The following is a 19,690-nucleotide window of genomic DNA, read 5'->3' as shown; positions in this document are numbered from 1 at the left end:
CTAAACTGAATGTATAGTATCATAGTATCATAACAATTATACAGGTAAAAGATGATTTAAAAAATTATACCCAATTGCTAATAATTATTGCTATAAGTATAACTCTGAGTAACTCTTTCCTACTTCCCATTTTTCAAAATTTCAACTCTTACAATAATAAATGCAAATTTTAATAAAACAAAATCTAAAGATGGACTGTCAAGAAATGGAATGTATAGTAAGAACCTTAAAATTCAAATACTTCTTGATAGGAATCTCTTCTCAGAAAATAACCAGAGAAACAGATAAGAAATAATGAAGAAGTTCATCATTCTATTAATAGTGAAAAACTGTAAACAGACTAATAAAGAGTGGTATAACAAATTATTACAGAGCATCCCTAAAAAGATATTACACAAGTCATTTTAAAAATGGTGTGTCTAGGGGGGAATGCTTAGGACCTGATATTAATTGTAAAGTAGGACTGAAAACTGCACATAACTTCATCACATTTTTACAACCATTTAAGGCAAATGTACCGACATAAAATTACACATCATATAATATATAGAAATATACAAAAGTATTGAGACAAGAATATGCCAAAATATTAATTAGCAACTATCATTTCATGAATTAAAATTTCCTTTTTATATTTTCCTAATTTTTCAAACTTCCTATAATGAGGATTATTTTTAGAATCAGAAAAAGTTAGTAACGCGTTAGTAATAGACCAAGCTATTACATGCCACTACTAATGTACACAATAAAGACAAAGCCTGGTAAGAGATTTAAAATAACCTTGCACCCTAAAACCTGCTCTTTTAGAAGGTTCTACTCAAAACTTTCCCCCCACGATTTAAAAAGCAGCAGTCGCGTCGTGCAGCATTATTTGTGTATATGGAAGCAGTGCGCTTTGTGCGCATTCTCCTCAAGTGTGCGATAAAAGGTGAGTGGTAAAGCTAATATAAACTAGGTGACAGTGGTAGAGGGGAAAATTCCTACCAGAACAGTAGAAATGTAATTAACTTTAATTTTTTTCTTTGTAGTTTCCCCTATTTTTCTTATTTCTAACAATATTGTTTTAATTTAAAAAATGAAACCAGTAAAAGTGGTTCTAAAAAGTAGTATTGTTGGGTCAACTGATGAAATAGAAAAATAGAAGGTAGATCAGATGAAAGTATTGTATGAATATTAAGTTTCCTAAATGTGATAACTATCCTGCGGTTTTATAAGAAAATGCCCTTGTTCATAGGAAATACATACCGAAATATTTAGGAGCAGGTGGGCATTCAACTTACTCGCAATCAGTTCAGAAAAAAAAAAAAAGATACAGAGAAATACAGAGAGACTATGAAGTGTAAAAACCAAATGGGCAAATGTAAGTAACACATAAATCTGGATAAGGGGTATATGAAAGTTCTTAGCACTATTTTTCTCCTTTTCTGTGTGCCTGAAATGATTTTTAATTTTGAAAAGCCAGTGGTAGTAACGTAACACAGGAGTAAAGAGAACTTACCTCAATATTTTCTTCCCCAAATTTCGCCACAGCTTTCTCTTCAGAAAGACCACAAGCACCATATTCCAAAGGAGTAAACACAGTGGTAGGAACATTTTCATAGTCGCACTGTTTCAAAATGGACAAGAGTTAAGACAAGAGAAATTGTAACTCAAGAAAGGTTCATAATTGGGGAGGACAGCGACTAGTAAATCTGTACCAAACGTATGGGGAGTCACAATCCCAGATATAAACTGCTATGCAAGAACCGTGAACTAATGTGATGCAGGTGCAGCAGAGGTTTGAAGTCATGAAGAAATGATTCACGTGACGCTACCAACAAAGACATACTTCCTCTCCCTTTAATAAAGCGGCCAAAAATAATATGAGTGTACCCAGAGCTGACGGTCTCATTTTTGGTGACAGCAACCAACAGATGTCTGAAAAACTGATTAGGTAATATATATTAAGTCGTAAAAATATTTTATGACTTCTGGCCCAATAATCTCACTCTTACACATCTATAACAATTTAATACATAAGAAGAGCGGCATGCATTAACTGAGCAATGCTGTACTTCTCTTCAATAGTGGCAATATCGGAGCAGCTTTAAAATGCAAATGAGGATGTGGTTCAACAGTACATATATGCAGTATAATATTATGCAGCTATTAAAATGAAATGAAAACCATAAAAACACAAAAGTTAATGATTCTCTTTCCAAAGCGTATTTTATGTAAATAGGCACAGATGACAAAAGGATGCTTAAGTCAAAGAAGTTGTAAAATGCTGGATTAAGCAAATAAATAGGTTTCTCAACCACCAGATTTCTCAGGGCCTTTAATATGCTGATGCGAATTGTGAAAACTGTTATTATGTAAATGCAAAATATGTCTGTAAATGCTATTTGGTGAAAACCTACCCAGGCACATTTGCCCATAGAGGGGGGTTATTCTGCATTTAGAATATGAGAAACTGAATTCTCACTCTCTAAAACAGTAGGGTGAAATCTTTAAATGTGCCTCACTCTAGAAATCATAAATATAATCCTTTCCCTCTATGAACATAAGCCTTTGGAATTCTGATTCAAAAGTAAAGGCGGACATCCGCTCACAGCCATAATGGTGTATTAGGGGCCAGATTTACCTCCCTGCTTTAAACTACTAGGAAACCAGACAAGTATGACGCTACATCCTTTAAACACTGGACAACAGCTACAGAGCAGAGCCCCACCAACGGCAAAGCTGCACAAGGAGAACTCTTGAGATCTGCAGTGAGGCTCTCTGGGGGTTTGGGCTGAGTTCTGTAAATGTGCCAGAGGGAAGTACTCGAGTGCAGAGAGAGCCACTGGAAAGCAGAGGCCCCCAAACGACCAGAGCTCTAATGGGACTGGAAACGCCTCCTGGTCCCATGGCCAGTGTAGAAAGAGTTCATGACGTAAGAGGAATGGAGTAGAGACCTCCAAAGGGCATCAATTTAGTAGTGAAACTGAATCATATCCAGATGACAGGCTGCTGTTGCCAGACCCCAAAGAAGCTGAAAAGCAAGTTACAAAGGGATAAAACTAATGCTAGGTAACTTAAAGGGCTGTCAGAACATAGTCCGACAGTGTACAGAGCAACTCAACAAAACCCAGCACTGAACAATGTAAAATGTACAATATCTGTATCCATCCAACAATATCCAGATATGCAAGGAACATGCGAGCCAATACCATAAGAAAAATCAACTAATAGAAACAGACGCTGAAAAAGAGATGATGGAACTAGCAGAGGACATTAAAAGAGCTATTATAAATATGTTCTGTCTATTTAACGAGGTAAAGGAAAACCACCTGCTGAAGAAAAGAAACAGGAAAATTTATCTTAAATAAATGAAAAAAACAATTTGACGCACCAACTGCACAAACTGAGATTTACAGCCCAAGACAGTGCAGAAGAAAAAAAATCAGTGAACTTGAAGACATCGCAATAGGTTCTCTAAGAAAATGAAGCACTGAGATGGGGCAGGGTCAGGTGGAGGGCGGGGAGGGGACACAGAGCAAAGCATCAGAGACCCATGGGACGATATAGTGAGCCAACATTCATTAATTGGAAGCTAAGGGAAAATTAAAAAAGGGGAAGACAGAAAAAAAATAACTGAATGGCTGAAAATTTTCCAAATTTGATGAAAACTATAAACAGATAAATCCAAGAGCCTTGGACAAACCATGAGCAGAATAACTATAAAGAAAAGCATGCCGAGCTTTTCTCTAGATTATTGCATTAAAGCATGCAATAATCAAACTGCTAAAAAATAACTTAAAAATCTTGAGAAACAAAGATAAAAAAAGTTCACTTTGTACAATCTATGCAACCACAAGACAACAGGTAAATTATTAAAATATTTAAACTAACACCGTAAATCTAGAACTTTATATTCAGTAAAAATATCTTCCAAAGAATGAAGGCAAAATAAACTTATTTTTTAGCCTTGGGAGCTCTCTCCCCACCCCATTCCATGTTGGTTTCTTCCCTGAGTATTCTCCTTAGTCCTAGAGTTTCTTTCCTCCCTTCTTTCCACCCCTCCCCTCCCTCCTTCCCTCCTTCCTTAAAATTTTTGATATAATTCACATACCATAAAATTCACCTTTTCAAAGTTTCCAATTCAATGGTTTTTCTGTATAGTCATAAAGTTATGCAACTATTATCACAATATAATCCAGAAAATTCCATCATCCATAAAAGAAATTTACACCCATCAGCAATCATTCTCCACCCTCACCCCCCACACTTCAGTTAAAATAAACTTAAAAAAAAAGAAAACAAAAGCCAAAGAAATCACCATGAGCAGACATGCATTCAATAACTGGTCTCATGAAACAACCTAGGAGTTTCAACTTCCTACACTGACTTTTAAAAACCACATTAAAATATTAATATAACACATTCAACATTCTAGGAGCTGAAGACATATTTTTAGAAACAACAGGGAAATAAAGCCTGAATACCAGTTTAAGCAGCTCTGCACATCGATATTATTATCCAGACCCCCAACCCTTTCACAGGTGCCATAAAAAGCTCCTTGGTATACATGAAATTGATAGAAAATGCAACTATTATGCGTATATGAAACATAACAGTGCTGAAATGTGATTAATCAAGCTCATTTTATTCTTAGTGTGATTCCAAGAGTGACATTTTTCTTAATAAAGTCACAAAGGTACAGCGTCCTAACTATGTCGTTTGGAATTCAGCTAATGAAGCACATCTAGGGTGCCATCATCAAAATAACTAAATTACTCAAGACCTGGAAAACTTCCCAACTGTCCCCAGACAGAGAACTGGGAGTGTTATTAAAAACGGTGTCGCCATGGGTGACAGCCGTGACACTCACCTTGACAGTGGAACCTGCATAAAGCCTCTGAGCCAGCAATCGGCCCGCCTGGATTGCTACTGGGGTGAGCTCCGGCTTCCCCTCCAGTATATCGCCGATGGCATAAATGTAAGGCACGCTGGTCTGCTCTTCATCCGTGACAGGTATTTTTCCAGTCCTGCAAATCCATTCGGTTAAAAATCATCATTAATTACCATTATTAATTGAGCAGAACAAAATCCCCTCTATCCCCAAGAAGCCCCAAACTGTGACTCCAGCTGAGGCAATGTTCCAATGTATTACCAAAACAAAACAACTCAGAGGAAATGAAAGCTTAGAGATAATTCTCGCTGCTATTTTTAAAGGAATAAGAAAACTATTAAGAAACCCTGGGATGGGAAAGCTAGAACATAGTGATTAAGAATAAGGATTCTAAATTGTAATAACCAGGTCTGTTGGTTATTACCTCTGTGATCTTGGGAGAGCTATTTACCATCTCTAAGCCTCATTTCCCCACCTAAAGATGGGAATAACGATAATGGGAATGATAGCAAGAAGAGAAAGAACTCCCACATCTATCTACCATAAGGGGTTGTGAGGACTGAATGAGAGTCCCTGTAAAACATTCAGCACAAGAGCCCATGGCTCGCAGTAAGTACAGAATAAATGTTAGCTCTTAACCTATGAAATCTAAACCTTAGAACCAACTGGAAACAGGCTAGCCGGTTATGAAAAAAATGGAAAAATACTCCTCACAGAAAGACTAGAAATCTCTTCGCCTGAATAAAAGTGATTCCTGCAAGGACTGACGGCTTGCCACTACTCAAGGGGGCTTGCCGTCCACGCCACATGCTTCTCCTTGGCTGCAGGAAAGGTGATACTGGGAAATGCCCCGTGCCGCTCCCACAGCCGATACCAGCCTCAGTTACCCAGTGCAGGGGTGCGGTCCAGAGGATTTTAACTTTTAAAGCACTGGAAGAAGTAAAAGTTTTCATACCTGCGACTGTCACTAGAAGTGTGACCACTCTAGTGACCCTAAAACTTGGTAGCTTGAAACATGGTCCAAAAAAGCACACACCTACAGTTAACTGGGGGCTGCACCTTTTTCTGTGCACATTAAAGAAACAAAAAGCAAGCCATTACAGTTCTCATTTAGATTTTGAAAAGAAAAATGAAAGTAAACCCAACAGAAAATACTGTGAGTGGCAATAGAAGATTTTTTCTGAGCTTAAATTCTCTATGATAAAAATAAAAATCTAAAACTCCAGTATTAATATTAGAAGTACCTGAAATAGTATTCAATAAGATATAAGGAAGATTTTTTTTCTTACTTCTCATTTATCTTTACCCCCACGGTTTCCAAGCCAATTTTCCTTGTGCAAGAATCTCTTCCTATTGCCAGTAATACCTGAAAAATGAATATACAGTGACTATTAACAAAAAGTTTTTATGTGAGTCATTGAATCATTATTTTTTCTACTTATTAAATAAGCCAACCTGATTCATCCATAACTGGAAAGAAATATTTCATTAAGAAAATACTGCAAGAGTTTAGACAATTACAATCTTTAAAAAAACAGCCTTCAAACAGGATATAGCAGAAATCCTTATCCATTTCTCCCTAAGCAAAAGGGAGTTACCAATTCCTTAATAAACCTAGACAAGATTAAAGACAAAGACAGCACAGCCTATGAGTGAATTCAGTTATTTTAAATATTAAAAGTGGTGGTCTGGGGAACTGAAAGGGAAGAACATGGGACAGAGAAATTCTAGCTCGTTTAAAAATGCCGATGCTTTTTTACAGCCATTTGAGAAACAATATTTTAAGTTTACACTGGAGAAATCTGAAGCTATCCCTGTACCACAGCAAATCAGCATGTCACAAATTAGAATGGGAACAGAACCAGTGACCTTGCCAACAGCCGTTTTAAGTACCCAGAAAATTTCCAGTAAGCACACTACTTGCTTTGTAATGAAGTACAGACCTGGGTCCCTTCCTTACCGTATTGTACTCTCCTTCGATGACTTCGTCACTGTTGGTGGACTGAGCTATCACCCTTAGTCGGCCTGGTGTCCCTGCTTCAATCTGTTCGACCTACAAAAGTGATAAACTTTTACTCCACAATAAACACCTGTATCAAGGTGGATAATTATGTCCTCCCTTTCTACCTGGTTAACCCAAAGTTAAAACACAAAATCTGGCTTCAAAGGTCTTTTAAGTCTCATCTCCCTCACCTTAGCATCATTAGGATGCTGTCATTCTCTTCTTATCCCCTTTTCTCGTCGCTTAATGTTCCTAAGCAGAAGTCAGAGAAAAAAGCAAAAGGGAAAGCCCGAGGAAGCAGACTATATGTAATCCCTAAAATCGAGCCAATGACTCACTGTCTGGTATGTCACCCAGAACCACCAAGCCCCTGTAGAGCCACTGCTGCTCAAATTCAAGGTTTTCTTTTGACTGCGGACAATCAGCTTTGTCTACAAGGGAGAGGCCAGGGGATAGGTCAGTCAGGACACAGGTAATATCTAAAAGCCCTAAAAACCATAGTGCATGAGGAGGTGTGTGCATTTATCAAAACTTGTTAGGAATGCCGGGAGGAAGCGAGCAGCCCTGGTACTGGTGCTGTGACAGATGAGACCAAACACTAACCCACTGCACACAGGTGTGAACGGTAACTTACAGACTGGGTAACGACGACTGAGACCCTATTACCTGGAGGCTTCTGCAAGGATGCAGTGACCCTGATGTCTCTGCACGACAGACAAATCACGGGTTGCTGTGAAGTGTTTCCTGGGAGAAATCCATCAAAGTAACCTGCAATTTCCACCCTACCTTTAAAATACAACCACTCTGAGTGGAGAAACTGTCACGGTTGATTTTATCTTCAACATCAACTAGATAGTAAAGATTTACTTCTTGAAGTCCCTTTCTTATACAGTTAAGTCCCTTTGAACATACTAGAAATGCCTTTCCTATTTAATTTGAGGTAAATGTTCTAATATTTGGAGAAAAGTTGAATTGGTCCATGGCTTAGATTTGCTTAAAAATGATAAGGACCTTATCCCACCTCTAATTCATTCCTGGCTCATTCACTTTCAGTTCCAGTCAGGCCGTCTCTGTATCCAGAACAACTTCTGCATTTAGAACAGTTTTATTCCCCACTGAATTTTTGCTCATACTTTGTTCTTTGCTCAAAATGCACTCAATCCCTCCTCTCTATAGAAGGCTTCCTCCACTCAGTCACTTCATAATATAGCAAGTGTTCACTACTAGCCTCTGGGGGATCAGACACCCCAGTAACCCCAGCAGAACGTGACGTGCACAGACACAGGTTTATTCACCAGGCAGAGTCCACCAGTCTCGAAGGGGCCCACAACTCCCTGAATGTTAAGATGATTATAAAGGAAGAGGTTACATTTTCTATCGGCACAGCATACACATATAGCGTTGTTTTCTAATCGCTGTCCGAATGCAAACACCACCTCCACTCCCTAAAAACAGCCACAGCAATCAAGCACCGACAGCTTTCAGGAAATTTGTATTCAACCCTCACAACAGTATTATGAGACTTACTCTGAGCCAGGTATCATTTTTCTAACTGTAAGCTAATGTGATCCTCGCAAGAACTGGGATAGGTGCTATTATCATCCCAATTTTACACAAGAAACTGAAGCGCACAAAAGTTACGTAATTCCCCAAAGTCCTATAGCAGGGAACTGGGGAACTGCATTAACTCCAGGTCACTCTGACCCCATGCTCCACGCTCCGTCCACGTTAAGAGATTCATGGTCAGCATGATGAGACTACCTGAACCCACAGAGCAATTTTTAAAATGACGGCTACAGTTCCTTAACTGTAACAAAACAGTCACATCCTTGTCTGCCCTAAAGGAAACTATCAATCTGAGACACAGGAAAATGTTTGATTCTGTCACTCTTATCTTTCAAACATCTGTGGTAGTTAACAAGTCTCAATACAAGTCCCAATATAATTTGGCATATTATTCAGCCCATTCAAGAGAAGATTAAATGAGCAAACAAGGCAGCCCGCATAACAAAATGAGATCAGTGTTTTCAAGGAAGCTGAAACAATATAGTGCACTTACTGACTGCACTGTATACTGCGCAGAAAACCTTGCAGGAAAAGATTTTAAATCAGCCTAGCCTTGAATTCTTACTTAAATCACTGGTATGTATGAAGAAACAAAGTATAACAACAAAGATAATAAAGGAATGCATAAAGTGAAGCATTAAACAAAAGAGAAGCAAAGGTAAGAAAGCAGAAAAGGAAATTAAAGTATTATTCTTCAAATAGGAACAAAGCCATTTAGGCAGCAGGCAGGTACAAGTTTATGCACCAGTATCACAACACTGAGAAATTACAGCGTGGACCCCAGTGGCTTATAACACTGAGAGAACGCTTCTATCACCCACCCGACTCTTTCCTATCTTCTAACCTTAGTATGGAGCCAACACACTTATGGGCAATTCCACTTACTTTTATCGGTACGAACTGTCTTATAAACCTGACGCCATGATCTTCCATATATTCACCAATTTTGTTGGCCATGTCCTGGTCAAATCCTCTAAGGAGAATGGACCGTACCATAACAGTCACATCTAGACCAATGCCAGCAAGAAATCCAGCACATTCCAAAGCGACGTAGGATGCTCCGACCACCAGGGTCTTACCCGGGCAATAAGGCAAGGAGAAAAGATCATCACTGAAAAGAAATTTTTATAAAAAAAAAAAAAGAAAGAAAGAAACAGAAAAATGTTCATATGTGAATAATGACCAAATCAAAGTAAATATTTCTACTTTCTTATGAACAAGACACTTTTAAGACTCAAAACATTTAATCAGCTACACATATAATATATAAGAAGTTTTTATGAGGTCTTAGACTCTACCTTCTTGCCACCCAGTTGCTTGGGGAGAAGCTCAAGCTGCCTCGGCCAAGCACAGCAAACTGTCTAACTTCTGACAGTAATCCAACTCACAGCCAAAATCCTTCTGAACTGTCTGGAAAAGTTCTCCACTCGTGTGTTTATTATCATATATTTGAAAACCTAAGCCCTCAGCCCAGCACTCGGCTGTCTCTGAGGGGGAAATCTGTTACTTCTCATCTGGAATACCAATTACCAAGAGTGGGGAGAAGGGTGGGGACAGGCTTGACATGCTGTTTTTGTATAAAAGCCAACTATAAGAAGTAAAATCTAATAAATAAATAAATAAATAAATAAATAAATAAAATAAAAAGTAAAATCTGACAAGATCTTCCAGTCACGTGAAGAATATGGAAGACATGAGTGATATCACAAAAGCACTGTGAGAAAATGCATTTGTTTAAATATGAGAAAGGAGCCTAGTCAAGACCACAAAGACAGCAGCTGCCATCTGAGCCGCCCCGTTTGAGTCACAAAGGAAAAAAATATTTCCCTCCTCCCCCAAAAAAGGCCTAAAAAAGAATAATTTGTAACACAGTCAGAAAATCCTGGGAAAAAAGGCATCCTAGAGGACATATTTATCAACAATCTGTCTTAATGCCTTCATAATTTAAAACATCTGAAAAACAACATCACCAGTACTATCACTCCATGTGCAAAAATAAGTCTCTTAGCAAAACCTTCCTGCTTGACTCATTTCTTTCAGAAGGCCCGTCCCCAGTGACACTGTGACCTTTGGAACAACAGTGAGTAGGGCCTAGGGTTTCATAAATCTAACGTCTGCCATCCTCTAGCTCTTTCAGTGTCCACTCTGCAAGTTGTAAAAGGGAAGCGTAACAGATGACCCAAGTTTTGCCAAAAGTATGTATGTACACGTGTATCATTTACAAAATGTTTGTGATTATTCATCTGTTTTTTGTTTTGTTTTGTTTTAACCCTCACCCAAGGATATGTTGATCAATTTCAGAGAGACAGGGAGAAAGAAAGATTGATGTGAGAGAGGAACACCTATTGGTTGTCACTGAACACACCCAGAGCCAGGGATTAAACACACAACCCAGGTATGTATCCTGACCAGAAATCAGACCCGCAACCTGCAACCTTGGCATACCGGGATGCCACCCCAACCAAAGGGGCCACCCAGCCAGGGCTCCATCTCGTTTTACGTCATATATTTATAAAATATACTCACACAAATATAACTTTCAATATAAGCATGTATCTGTATGTTAGTAGTGATATAAACTCTGGGTGGTAAGATGACCAATGTTTAGAGTATTGAATTTTTTAAATGTTCTCTCGCCTAAAATAACTTTTCCTTTCTCTTTTTCCCAATTCCCTGCCCCTGTAAGGAAAAATATGGCCAAAAAAAAAAAAAAAAGGCTAAGTTCCAGGAAATAGACAAAATGGGTTTGAAGGAAAAAGTAAAACCATAAACCCACAATGGTTTTCTTTGCTGAAATTCTGTGCTTACCTACTGATGCAGTATTCTTTGTCACCAGGGATGCCCAAGTAACGTGGCCTTTCTCCAGTAGCAATGAGAAATCTCTCTGCTGAATAGATTTTTTCTTTGCCTTTGTTATTTGTTGCCTACAAAGGAACCAATGTCAAAGGAACCAACTTTTAATAGTTGTTATCTCGTGGGAGATATAGTTAACAAGGGCTATTCACCTCACTGTCCAATTTGATTCTCATAAAAATTTGGTAATACGTTAGAGATATTAACGCTCAGAGTAAGGAAGGGACTTTCTCAAGGTCACAGTGCTAGTCAGTGGCAGAGCTGAGACTCAAATCCAGGCAGTCCGGCCCTGGATCTCGTACTCTGACCTCCTGCCAAACCACAAAAGAAAGCCCCATGAGATGTGACCGCAAAATCACCAAGTTGGACAACGCTGGGTCATAGCGGCTATTACTTTCATTTGGATAATCACCTTCTCTTTTCCTCCCCAACCTCCAACCGAAGCTTAACACAGACAGAAGTTACTCAGGCCGTCACACCATTACCTTAATCCTGTGAGGACCAATAAACTGCCCATATGCATTCTCATAGGTGACTTTCTTCTCCCGCAGAGCCACCCGGTAGCCCCAGTTCAGGGAACCAATGTGATTCTGTACAGCTTCTGTCATTTTTTCCCAGTCATGTTTAACTGCACAGGAAAGTAAGACAAAACAGTTGTAATCCGATGCTGAGCCACTGGAACGTCACCTCGAGCTGGCCAGGCAGGACTTGTGTCTCACCTACGTGTGCTCTTGTGCCCCCCACCACAACTGGATCTTTTTTTTTCTTTTTTAAGATTTTATTTATTTATTTTTAGAGAGAGAAGAAGGGAAGGAGAGAAGGAGAGAAACATCAATGTGTGGTTGCCTCTCACGTACCCCCAACTGGGGACCTGGCCTGTAACCCAGGCGTGCGCCCTGACTGGGAATCGAACTGGTGACTCTTTGGTTTGCAGGCCCATACTCAATCTACTGAGCTACACCAGCCAGGGCCGCAAATGGATCTTAAGCCAACTCTGTTGCTCCTCTTTGCCCCCAGCCCACTACAGAGAACCAGGCCATACCCTTAAGTTCAACAATAGTAGTCAGACTAGCAGAACTACGTAGTATCTTTAACATTTTCAGTGCACCTTCCATTCAGCCTTCAAAGCACCGGAAGGGGCATGAATTACTTCCGTTATATACACAGGGAAATGAAGGCGGGATGGCTGGCCCAAGGCCGCACACTAACCCAGTGGCAGACACAGATACACACTGTGGTAGAATATATCCCCAAACTGCAAGCCCCCAACTGCAAACCAAAGAGCTGGCCTTCTTTTTTCTTTTTTAAGATTTTATTTATTTACTTGTAGAGAGAGGGCTAGGGTGAGAGAAAGAGAGAGAAACATCAGGGTGTGAGACATACATCAATCGATTGCCTCGCCCCCAACAGGGGTCCTGGCCTGCAACCTGGGCACGTGTCCTGACCGGGAACAGAACTGGTGACCTTTCCATTGCCAGGCCAGGGCTCAATCCACTGAGCCACACCAGCCAGGGCTAGCTGGCTTTCTTTGTATTGACAATGGGATTCTAAAACTTCCAAAATACTTAATATTTTAAATGTACATTTAACACTTGAGCATAGAAGTCAAAGAAAGAAATCTGAAAAAATATAAAGCCCATAAATGTTCCAGAAAGGACCACCCATCCATTCAGTTTTACACAATTAAGCTCATGTAATTTTGTTTTTTAAGGCCTGAGACTCTCTGTCCATTCTCCATTTGGAGCTTTAGGGAAAGGGCAGATCACAGGCTGAGTCCCAGACCTGTCACTCCCCCATCACCAGGCAGATTGAGCTGTGCTGCCCAGCCCAGGTCCCTTTCCGCCCTCTCCAGCTGGGAGCTATCTGCAGTGGCACAGAAGACAGTCTTCCCAGAAAACTGGAGCCCTGTGCTTTGTTCAAGGACACAAGATTAGATGTGTTTCTATTTGAAAAATGCAAAATACGCCTTCCTGGGAACAGGAGCCTCCAGGGGTTTCTCATTTGAAAAATAAATCTCCAAGTTTCCTTCTTCCTTTAAGATCTAAAGACACAAACATTTGCCTAAACCCACTGAGTCTTCACCACAATCATTTTAAGAGCAAAACAGAGGGAGGCGATACTGCTGCTCCCTCAGTGGTGGATCCTGGCAGGCCACTCCCACACAGCTCAGCTCGGTTCTCACAGCTGGGCGGGGCTTCCTTCAGAAAGCCCGAGGTTTAATGACAAAAGCTGCAGACAACAATAAACAAACCACCAGGCTTGATTTCAGAAGGGGGAGGCTTTTAACGAGAGGGCACAGCTCTCTGGCCCTCATCAAAGACTGCAGGATTATTGCTTCAGCTGACAAATACAAGAGGTGAAAGGTATAAAGATAGAAAGCTATGTATTTCTACCTTAAAATCTGGAAAGGGGGAAGAAACACAAGAGGTAACACTGGTAAATTGGTTGGGTAAATAATTTTCGTAAGAACAGACAAGATAAATAACTTTTAAGTTTTAAGACTGTGAAATTTGGGGAGTTTTTGCCAGTTTTAATGCACAGATGTGAACTCCGATTGTGGTGCCTTATTACTGGTACATGACAGCGACGGGGATATTCTTTTGCTGGAAAGAAAACACCAAATTTACCAGGTTATTTCCCCACCCACCTCACTACAGAGTCTATCAGATTCAACAACTCAGTTGGCCCTATTAATAAAATTCACCTTCAGGAGAGGCCTGTACTTACCTCTTACCTTTTTAAGATTCTAAAGACCCAGGAAGCAGCCTTCTAAGAGTTTGAGGAAAGAGCTATAACCCCCAGAAAACTTTTTAAAGTAACTGATTTCTAAGATTCCAGACTTGAAAAAAAGTACTGTTGATTTTAAATGAGAAGAAAAGCACCAGTAAAGGAAGCATGACTAGTTTGAGTGGAAGCAAAATTTTTCAAAGCATGTACTTATGCCTTGGGTGTTTTTTTTTTTAAATAACAAACTACTAATTAAAACTAAAAAAAACAACAAAACAAAAACCCCCCACAAAATAATTCACCCTAGCTACTGGCTGGAAGATTTTCCCTCAATTGCTCCACAACCCACAGATCTCAAAACTAAACTCAGACAGGGGCTGCAGTTTCCTACTTCAAGGACACAGTGACCTCGGTCATTAATTAGCCATGAAGCTGTGCCAGTCCTCCTGTTATTCTTCTACCAGATAATGCAACGTACTTTGTAAAGTCAACAAATTCCTCAACTTTCCTAGGGCACTCTAAATATTTTTAATTCAACAAAGACTAACCATCCTCTCTCTTCTCAATAGGCCATCTCTCCACCCCCAAAATATCAGCTCATGAAACAGACTTCTTTGGATCACGAAAAATGCTCGGCTTCAAAGGAAAGTAAGTGCGACTTGTATGCTCCTATGAAACTCTCTAATGATGACAATTTATTTGAAAGAATTCTGGTTTTCTATTAAACAAAGATACTCCAAGTGCAACATCCGTTCTTACCATAATAGCTGTGCAGCCACATGACACAGGATAACTGCAGTGACTTTATCCTTTTAAAATGTAAACAATAAAAACCACTCCTAGGTTACTGCTAGTCTCACAGAAATGGATGATGCACCGAGAGATCACAGCTCAAACGCCCCCAAATTGCGAAGGGAACGACCCCTCTCCCCCATACCCATCTCCTCGACATTCCAGCCGTAGTTCCGAGAGTCTCTCAGGGCTTGTCCTAACAAAGCTGCTTGGTGCATCAGTTTCTTCGGTATGCAACCCACGTTCACACATGTTCCTCCGAGACCTGTAACAACATTGAGATACCAGTTTACAGGCTGCTTTACAGTCGTTCAAAGGAAAAGCTCCACAATAGTTACCATTCTAAGAACCCTTAATGGAGTCAATACTGTTTGTACAAGTTTATTCCTAAGTCTTGTGACATTTCTAAGTTCAGACAGCCTTATGTACCAAACAGAGCCATCCGAAAACAATACAAAAATGAGCAGATTTCTACAACTTCCACATACTCCAAAGGTTCAAAGTAATTGACTGCTGATAAAAATGCCAGAAATTGAAATTTTACTTTGTGCACAAGCCTGTACTTGCCACTGAATCTGTGAACAGGGCTACCTGATACAGGGGTTGTGAATATGAGCGTGATTGGACTGTCGTGGCTCTGAAGGTACACATAAAATTGGGTATATGTGAGCATTTTATAAACTGTATTTTCATTAGTATTTTATTATCAAGGAATCAACCTCCATGACCGTCACGAAGCCCAGGCAGGGTTAACAGTGATGCGTTCTGGAGGTAACCACACGCCACTCTGCACTTGCTGGTTATAACCACGCTCTTCTCTCTCTACCTCAGATGAACACCAAACCCGTGAGGCCTCGATCCTTGCCCTGCTATTCCGGAAAGATGTCAAAACCAACTATGTAGGAGGCTTTTTCAGAGGAGAAGACCACTTAGTCTTCCCAGAAGACAAACCCTCTACTTTACTTTCTGAGGCAGATAGCAACTCCAAACCACGGACAGGCTGGGAGCTGCGCAGGCCTCAATATATAAGCACTGTTTCAAATCCTCACCCAGGGATATGTTTTTACTGATTTTAGGGGGTGGGGAGAGGGAGAGAGAGGGAGAAAAGAAGAAATGGGGAGTGGGGAAGACATGGGAGAGAAACATCAGAAACATCGTGGGTGCCGCCCTGACCAGGGACCGAACCTGTGACCTAGCCATGTGCCTGACTGGAAGTGGAACCCACAGCCTTTTGGTGTATCAGGACAACATTCCAACCAACTGAGCCACCCGGCCAGGGCAGAACCTAAATTTTTAACATTTAACTGGAGTCCACTTTAACTTAGCATAAAAGAGGTACATGTTTTGTTTTTTATAAATGGGTTTTAGCAGTCATTTAAACCAATATCAAGTAAAAACCTTCTCCTACAAGTTCACTTCTAAAATATTTTTAAAACTTACCCCATCTAGTTCCGAGAGGAGTTGGAGTGACAAAGTCCAGGACCATCACCTTCTGGTTAAATTTGGCTGCCTCCTGGAAAACAAGATTGTTAAAATGAGTTGTAAAGGTTAACATGGTAGACTGGAAGTGGGATGTTAAAAATCCATGCTATTTTTATTAGGCTACAATGCCAAAGGCATAACCAGTAACCAGTGATTAATACGTGGGAATTTCATGTAATTAGTGCTACTTCGTAAATAAATTAAGCAATGCTTAATCATAAGAATAGCTTTAAAAATATGCAGATTAGTTATAAAATTGTCCATCAACCGGAAACCCTAGCACCCTCTTACATAATCCCACTCAACCAGTAACAAATTAAGCAATAATCTGAAAAACATATGCCTATGTCTAAGCAAGTGTTAACTAGTCAGTAAAACAGATTTACTGATAGTCTATAGCCCTTGATTCTGCATGTATCCTATAATATTTTTTAAGTACTTTTGTTTTGTTTCCATGCAGAATATTAGAGAAGTTTTTCTATTGAAATTGTCAGACTTTCTAAAACCTTCATGTGAGGAGCAAATGAGAAAGTCGGCATCCCTAAGGTTCCCAAATCTATTTCAGGGGAGCGATGACAGTCACAAGTTCATTTTGAAGAGTATCCATTATGTTTCTCAGAGGCCAAGCTTTGTGTATTGGCAACTTCCAAGACGTCCAACAATTATTTCAAAGTACTGAATCTACGTATCTTTCAAAATCCCCATCACTACAGCAGAATACACACACCCAGTATTACTCCGGAGTCATTTATAGCAAAGCACTGCTGGACACCACATATTGGCCTGCCCCTAATTTGGGAAGCTTCTTTTGAATCTACCTTTACTGATTCACCACAAGCTACACCTTCAAGGAGTATAAGCACTTCATCCTTTTTTTTTTTTTTTTTTTGCAGAATTTTAAGGTTTTATTAACACAAATACAATGTGCACACAATCTGTCTATTCATTTTCTTCACTGCGCAGTCTGGCATTGGGATTGGTGACTCTGATGGCCAGCTGGGCTGCTCTTTCCACAATGGCTCTGCGGTTCTTTGAGGAGACGTTGTGCGCAATCTCGGCACAGTGAGATTTGTTGCACATCAGCAGCACTTCGAGCTCCTTGACGTTATGGACCAGGAACTTTCGGAAACCACTGGGCAGCATGTGCTTTGTTTTCTTGTTGTTCCCATAACCAATGTTGGGCATCAAGATCTGGCCCTTGAATCTTCTGCGCACCCTATTGTCAATACCTCTGGGTTTCAGCCAGTTCCGCTTAATTTTGACATAACGGTCTGACTGGTGCCGAATGAACTTCTTGGTCCTCTTTTTGACAATCTTGGGTTTCACGAGGGGTCTGAGGGCCGCCATGGTGCCGAGTAAGAGATGGCTGCCACCTCCGTAGGCAGCGCCGAGGAAGAGCACTTCATCTTTTAAAAGAAACTCTTCAGCAAGAATGACAGTTCCAAGGGCCCCTTCACACATGAAAAATGTATCTCAATTCATGGCCAGGAGCCTCACTCCTACCTCCCTCTATCACCCCCCGGCCTCAGTTCGTGGTTATTCTCTCAGCTCCCTTTAGAAACACAAGAGGCAAGTCACTCTTACTGGGTTTAAGAAATCAAACTGCTCTCCATCTTTCTCTTGGAGAGAAGGAGTTGGGAATAGGGAAATCAAAGTGAAAAAATATTAGTATTTATTAAGAATAGAAATATATTTATTTAATTTCAACCCAAAAGTGTTCTATTTATTTAATACAACACCTTTATTAACTTTCAAAAATCAACCAAACTTAAAATGAATGAAAATGCATCCAAAACACTGGGCCCAATACTTTCATGTAAAGAAAATATAGTTCAACCTGGAAAAATGAGTGATAAAGTGGTCCCCTTAACATGTTCTACCCAAGTTAATGTGCAAAATGTGACAAGAGTGGCCCAGACAAACCCCACGGGGAACCTGGAGACCTGATGTAACCCACGTAACCCACGAGGAGCCTTGCCTTGGCAGCTGCCAGTCCTCCTGAGCCCCCTCCGATGACGATGAGGTCAAAGTCATAGGACTCGGGGAGGTCCTCAGAGCCGTTCATTTTTAGTAGCTTTTTAAGTCTGCCCTCCTGATAAGCCTAAAAAAGAAAAACAACGAAAAGGAAAAAGCTTTAACTTAAAAGCAGCAATGTTTGAAAAGCTGTGTGAGAAAGAAAATCTTTCTTTAAAGAAAAGCAAAGGGAATTTTCAAAGGAAACAATGTTGCTTGATGTATATGACAGCACGCAACTGGAAATGTTCAGCCTTCTCACACCGCAGAGAGCTACTGTGAAGTGTCACGTGAGTGAGGTCTCTGTGGCCCAAGGACATCAGTTTAGGCCTAAATTGAGTTTGATTAGCCCTTTTATCCTAGCACTTTTAAACTAGGTTTTTAAAACATCTGTACTGTATGTTTTTAATAGAATCATTGATACAATTTGTCACTTATCTTTACTTTCTAGTCAAACGTAGAATAACGAGTGGGCTTACATCTCAGATGACGATAGGGTCCCAGTAAATAGCAATGAAGACATTAGCCAGATACTTAAGGGTTTTCTGCATTTTTTAGGTAGGGCCTGGAGTCTAGAAATTCGGAACTAAATCATGAACTGACATACGCCTGCAGGAAAAGTTAAATGTAAAAGTCCCTGCTTTTGTATTATAAACAAAAGGGGGAATAAATAAATACACACGGCTCTATAAAGCTCATTTCTTTACCTATATGCAAAGCCTCCTATGCTATATTTGTTACTTAGTTTCCATGTACTTAACAACATAACAGGCTTTATAACTGTTAGACTTGTAATTGCATTTTTTATGATAAATATTTTTTTTTATTGTATTTTTCCATTACCTTTTAGTTCCCTTATACCCCCCCCCATGTAGACTTTCGGTTTTAAAAAATCATTTCATTCCCCTACTTTTTATACACATTATTTATCATTTCTTATTAGTTTTGAATGCTGTTTTGGTGATATATTTAATATTACCTTTTATTAAAACAAAAATCTGTGCTAAGATGAGATAAAACCTGGTAAATTAAAAAACATTTTCTTTGATGCTCATTAACAATCAAGTTTTAGCCTTCATACAAAAAGCCCCGAACTTACCAGCCTAGACTGTACATTTTTCTCCTGCCTACCATCAGGTGCAGGGGGTGAAAGGCAGAGCTTGGGGTCAGTAGAACAGGATGCTTGGGGTGTGGGAGGGGGTGCGGTAGAGGAAGGTGGTGGTGGTGGAGGAGGAGGAGGAGGCAGCGCTGCAGGAACACAGGAGGGCCCAGGGATGGAAGGCAGGACACCTGGGAACCAGCACCAGTGAGGACAAGACCGCATCACCCTGACCGTCTGTACAAAAGGTCTAACGTGAGTGGCTGGCAAACACAGCCAGTGT

General features: G+C 40.1%; 2 protein-coding genes across 3 annotated transcripts in view; both read right to left on the bottom strand.

Moving 5' to 3' along the window:
* TXNRD1 (thioredoxin reductase 1) overlaps positions 1-19,690 on the bottom strand; it is a 52,382-nt gene that overhangs the window by 15,664 nt on the left and 17,028 nt on the right. For both annotated transcript variants that reach the window (XM_024579060.3, XM_024579059.3), the window contains exons 3-12: positions 18,274-18,396; positions 16,254-16,326; positions 14,959-15,078; positions 11,780-11,922; positions 11,250-11,365; positions 9,327-9,552; positions 6,834-6,926; positions 6,163-6,239; positions 4,853-5,009; positions 1,499-1,606 (exon numbers count right to left, since the gene is read on the bottom strand). In XM_024579060.3, the coding sequence (XP_024434828.2) occupies positions 1,499-1,606; positions 4,853-5,009; positions 6,163-6,239; positions 6,834-6,926; positions 9,327-9,552; positions 11,250-11,365; positions 11,780-11,922; positions 14,959-15,078; positions 16,254-16,326; positions 18,274-18,360 (1,200 nt within the window). In that variant the 5' untranslated portion in view covers positions 18,361-18,396. The remainder of the gene's footprint in view (positions 1-1,498; positions 1,607-4,852; positions 5,010-6,162; positions 6,240-6,833; positions 6,927-9,326; positions 9,553-11,249; positions 11,366-11,779; positions 11,923-14,958; positions 15,079-16,253; positions 16,327-18,273; positions 18,397-19,690) is intronic.
* Positions 17,162-17,711, bottom strand: LOC112321628 (large ribosomal subunit protein eL32-like). Its single transcript, XM_045186814.3, has one exon. The coding sequence runs from the start codon at positions 17,640-17,642 to the stop codon at positions 17,235-17,237; it is 408 nt and encodes a 135-aa protein (XP_045042749.2). The 5' UTR covers positions 17,643-17,711; the 3' UTR covers positions 17,162-17,234.

Source organism: Desmodus rotundus, chromosome 3 (assembly GCF_022682495.2).
Source record: "Desmodus rotundus isolate HL8 chromosome 3, HLdesRot8A.1, whole genome shotgun sequence".
NCBI classification, from domain to species: Eukaryota; Metazoa; Chordata; class Mammalia; order Chiroptera; family Phyllostomidae; genus Desmodus; species Desmodus rotundus.
Note: the sequence above shows the minus strand (reverse complement) of the source record. Positions and strands in the feature narration are given on the sequence as shown.

What these genes read in the sequence shown, in the direction of transcription:
- LOC112321628 (XM_045186814.3), bottom strand. Translation starts at nt 17,642, where the DNA reads ATGGCGGCCCTCAGACCCCTCGTGAAACCCAAGATTGTCAAAAAGAGG.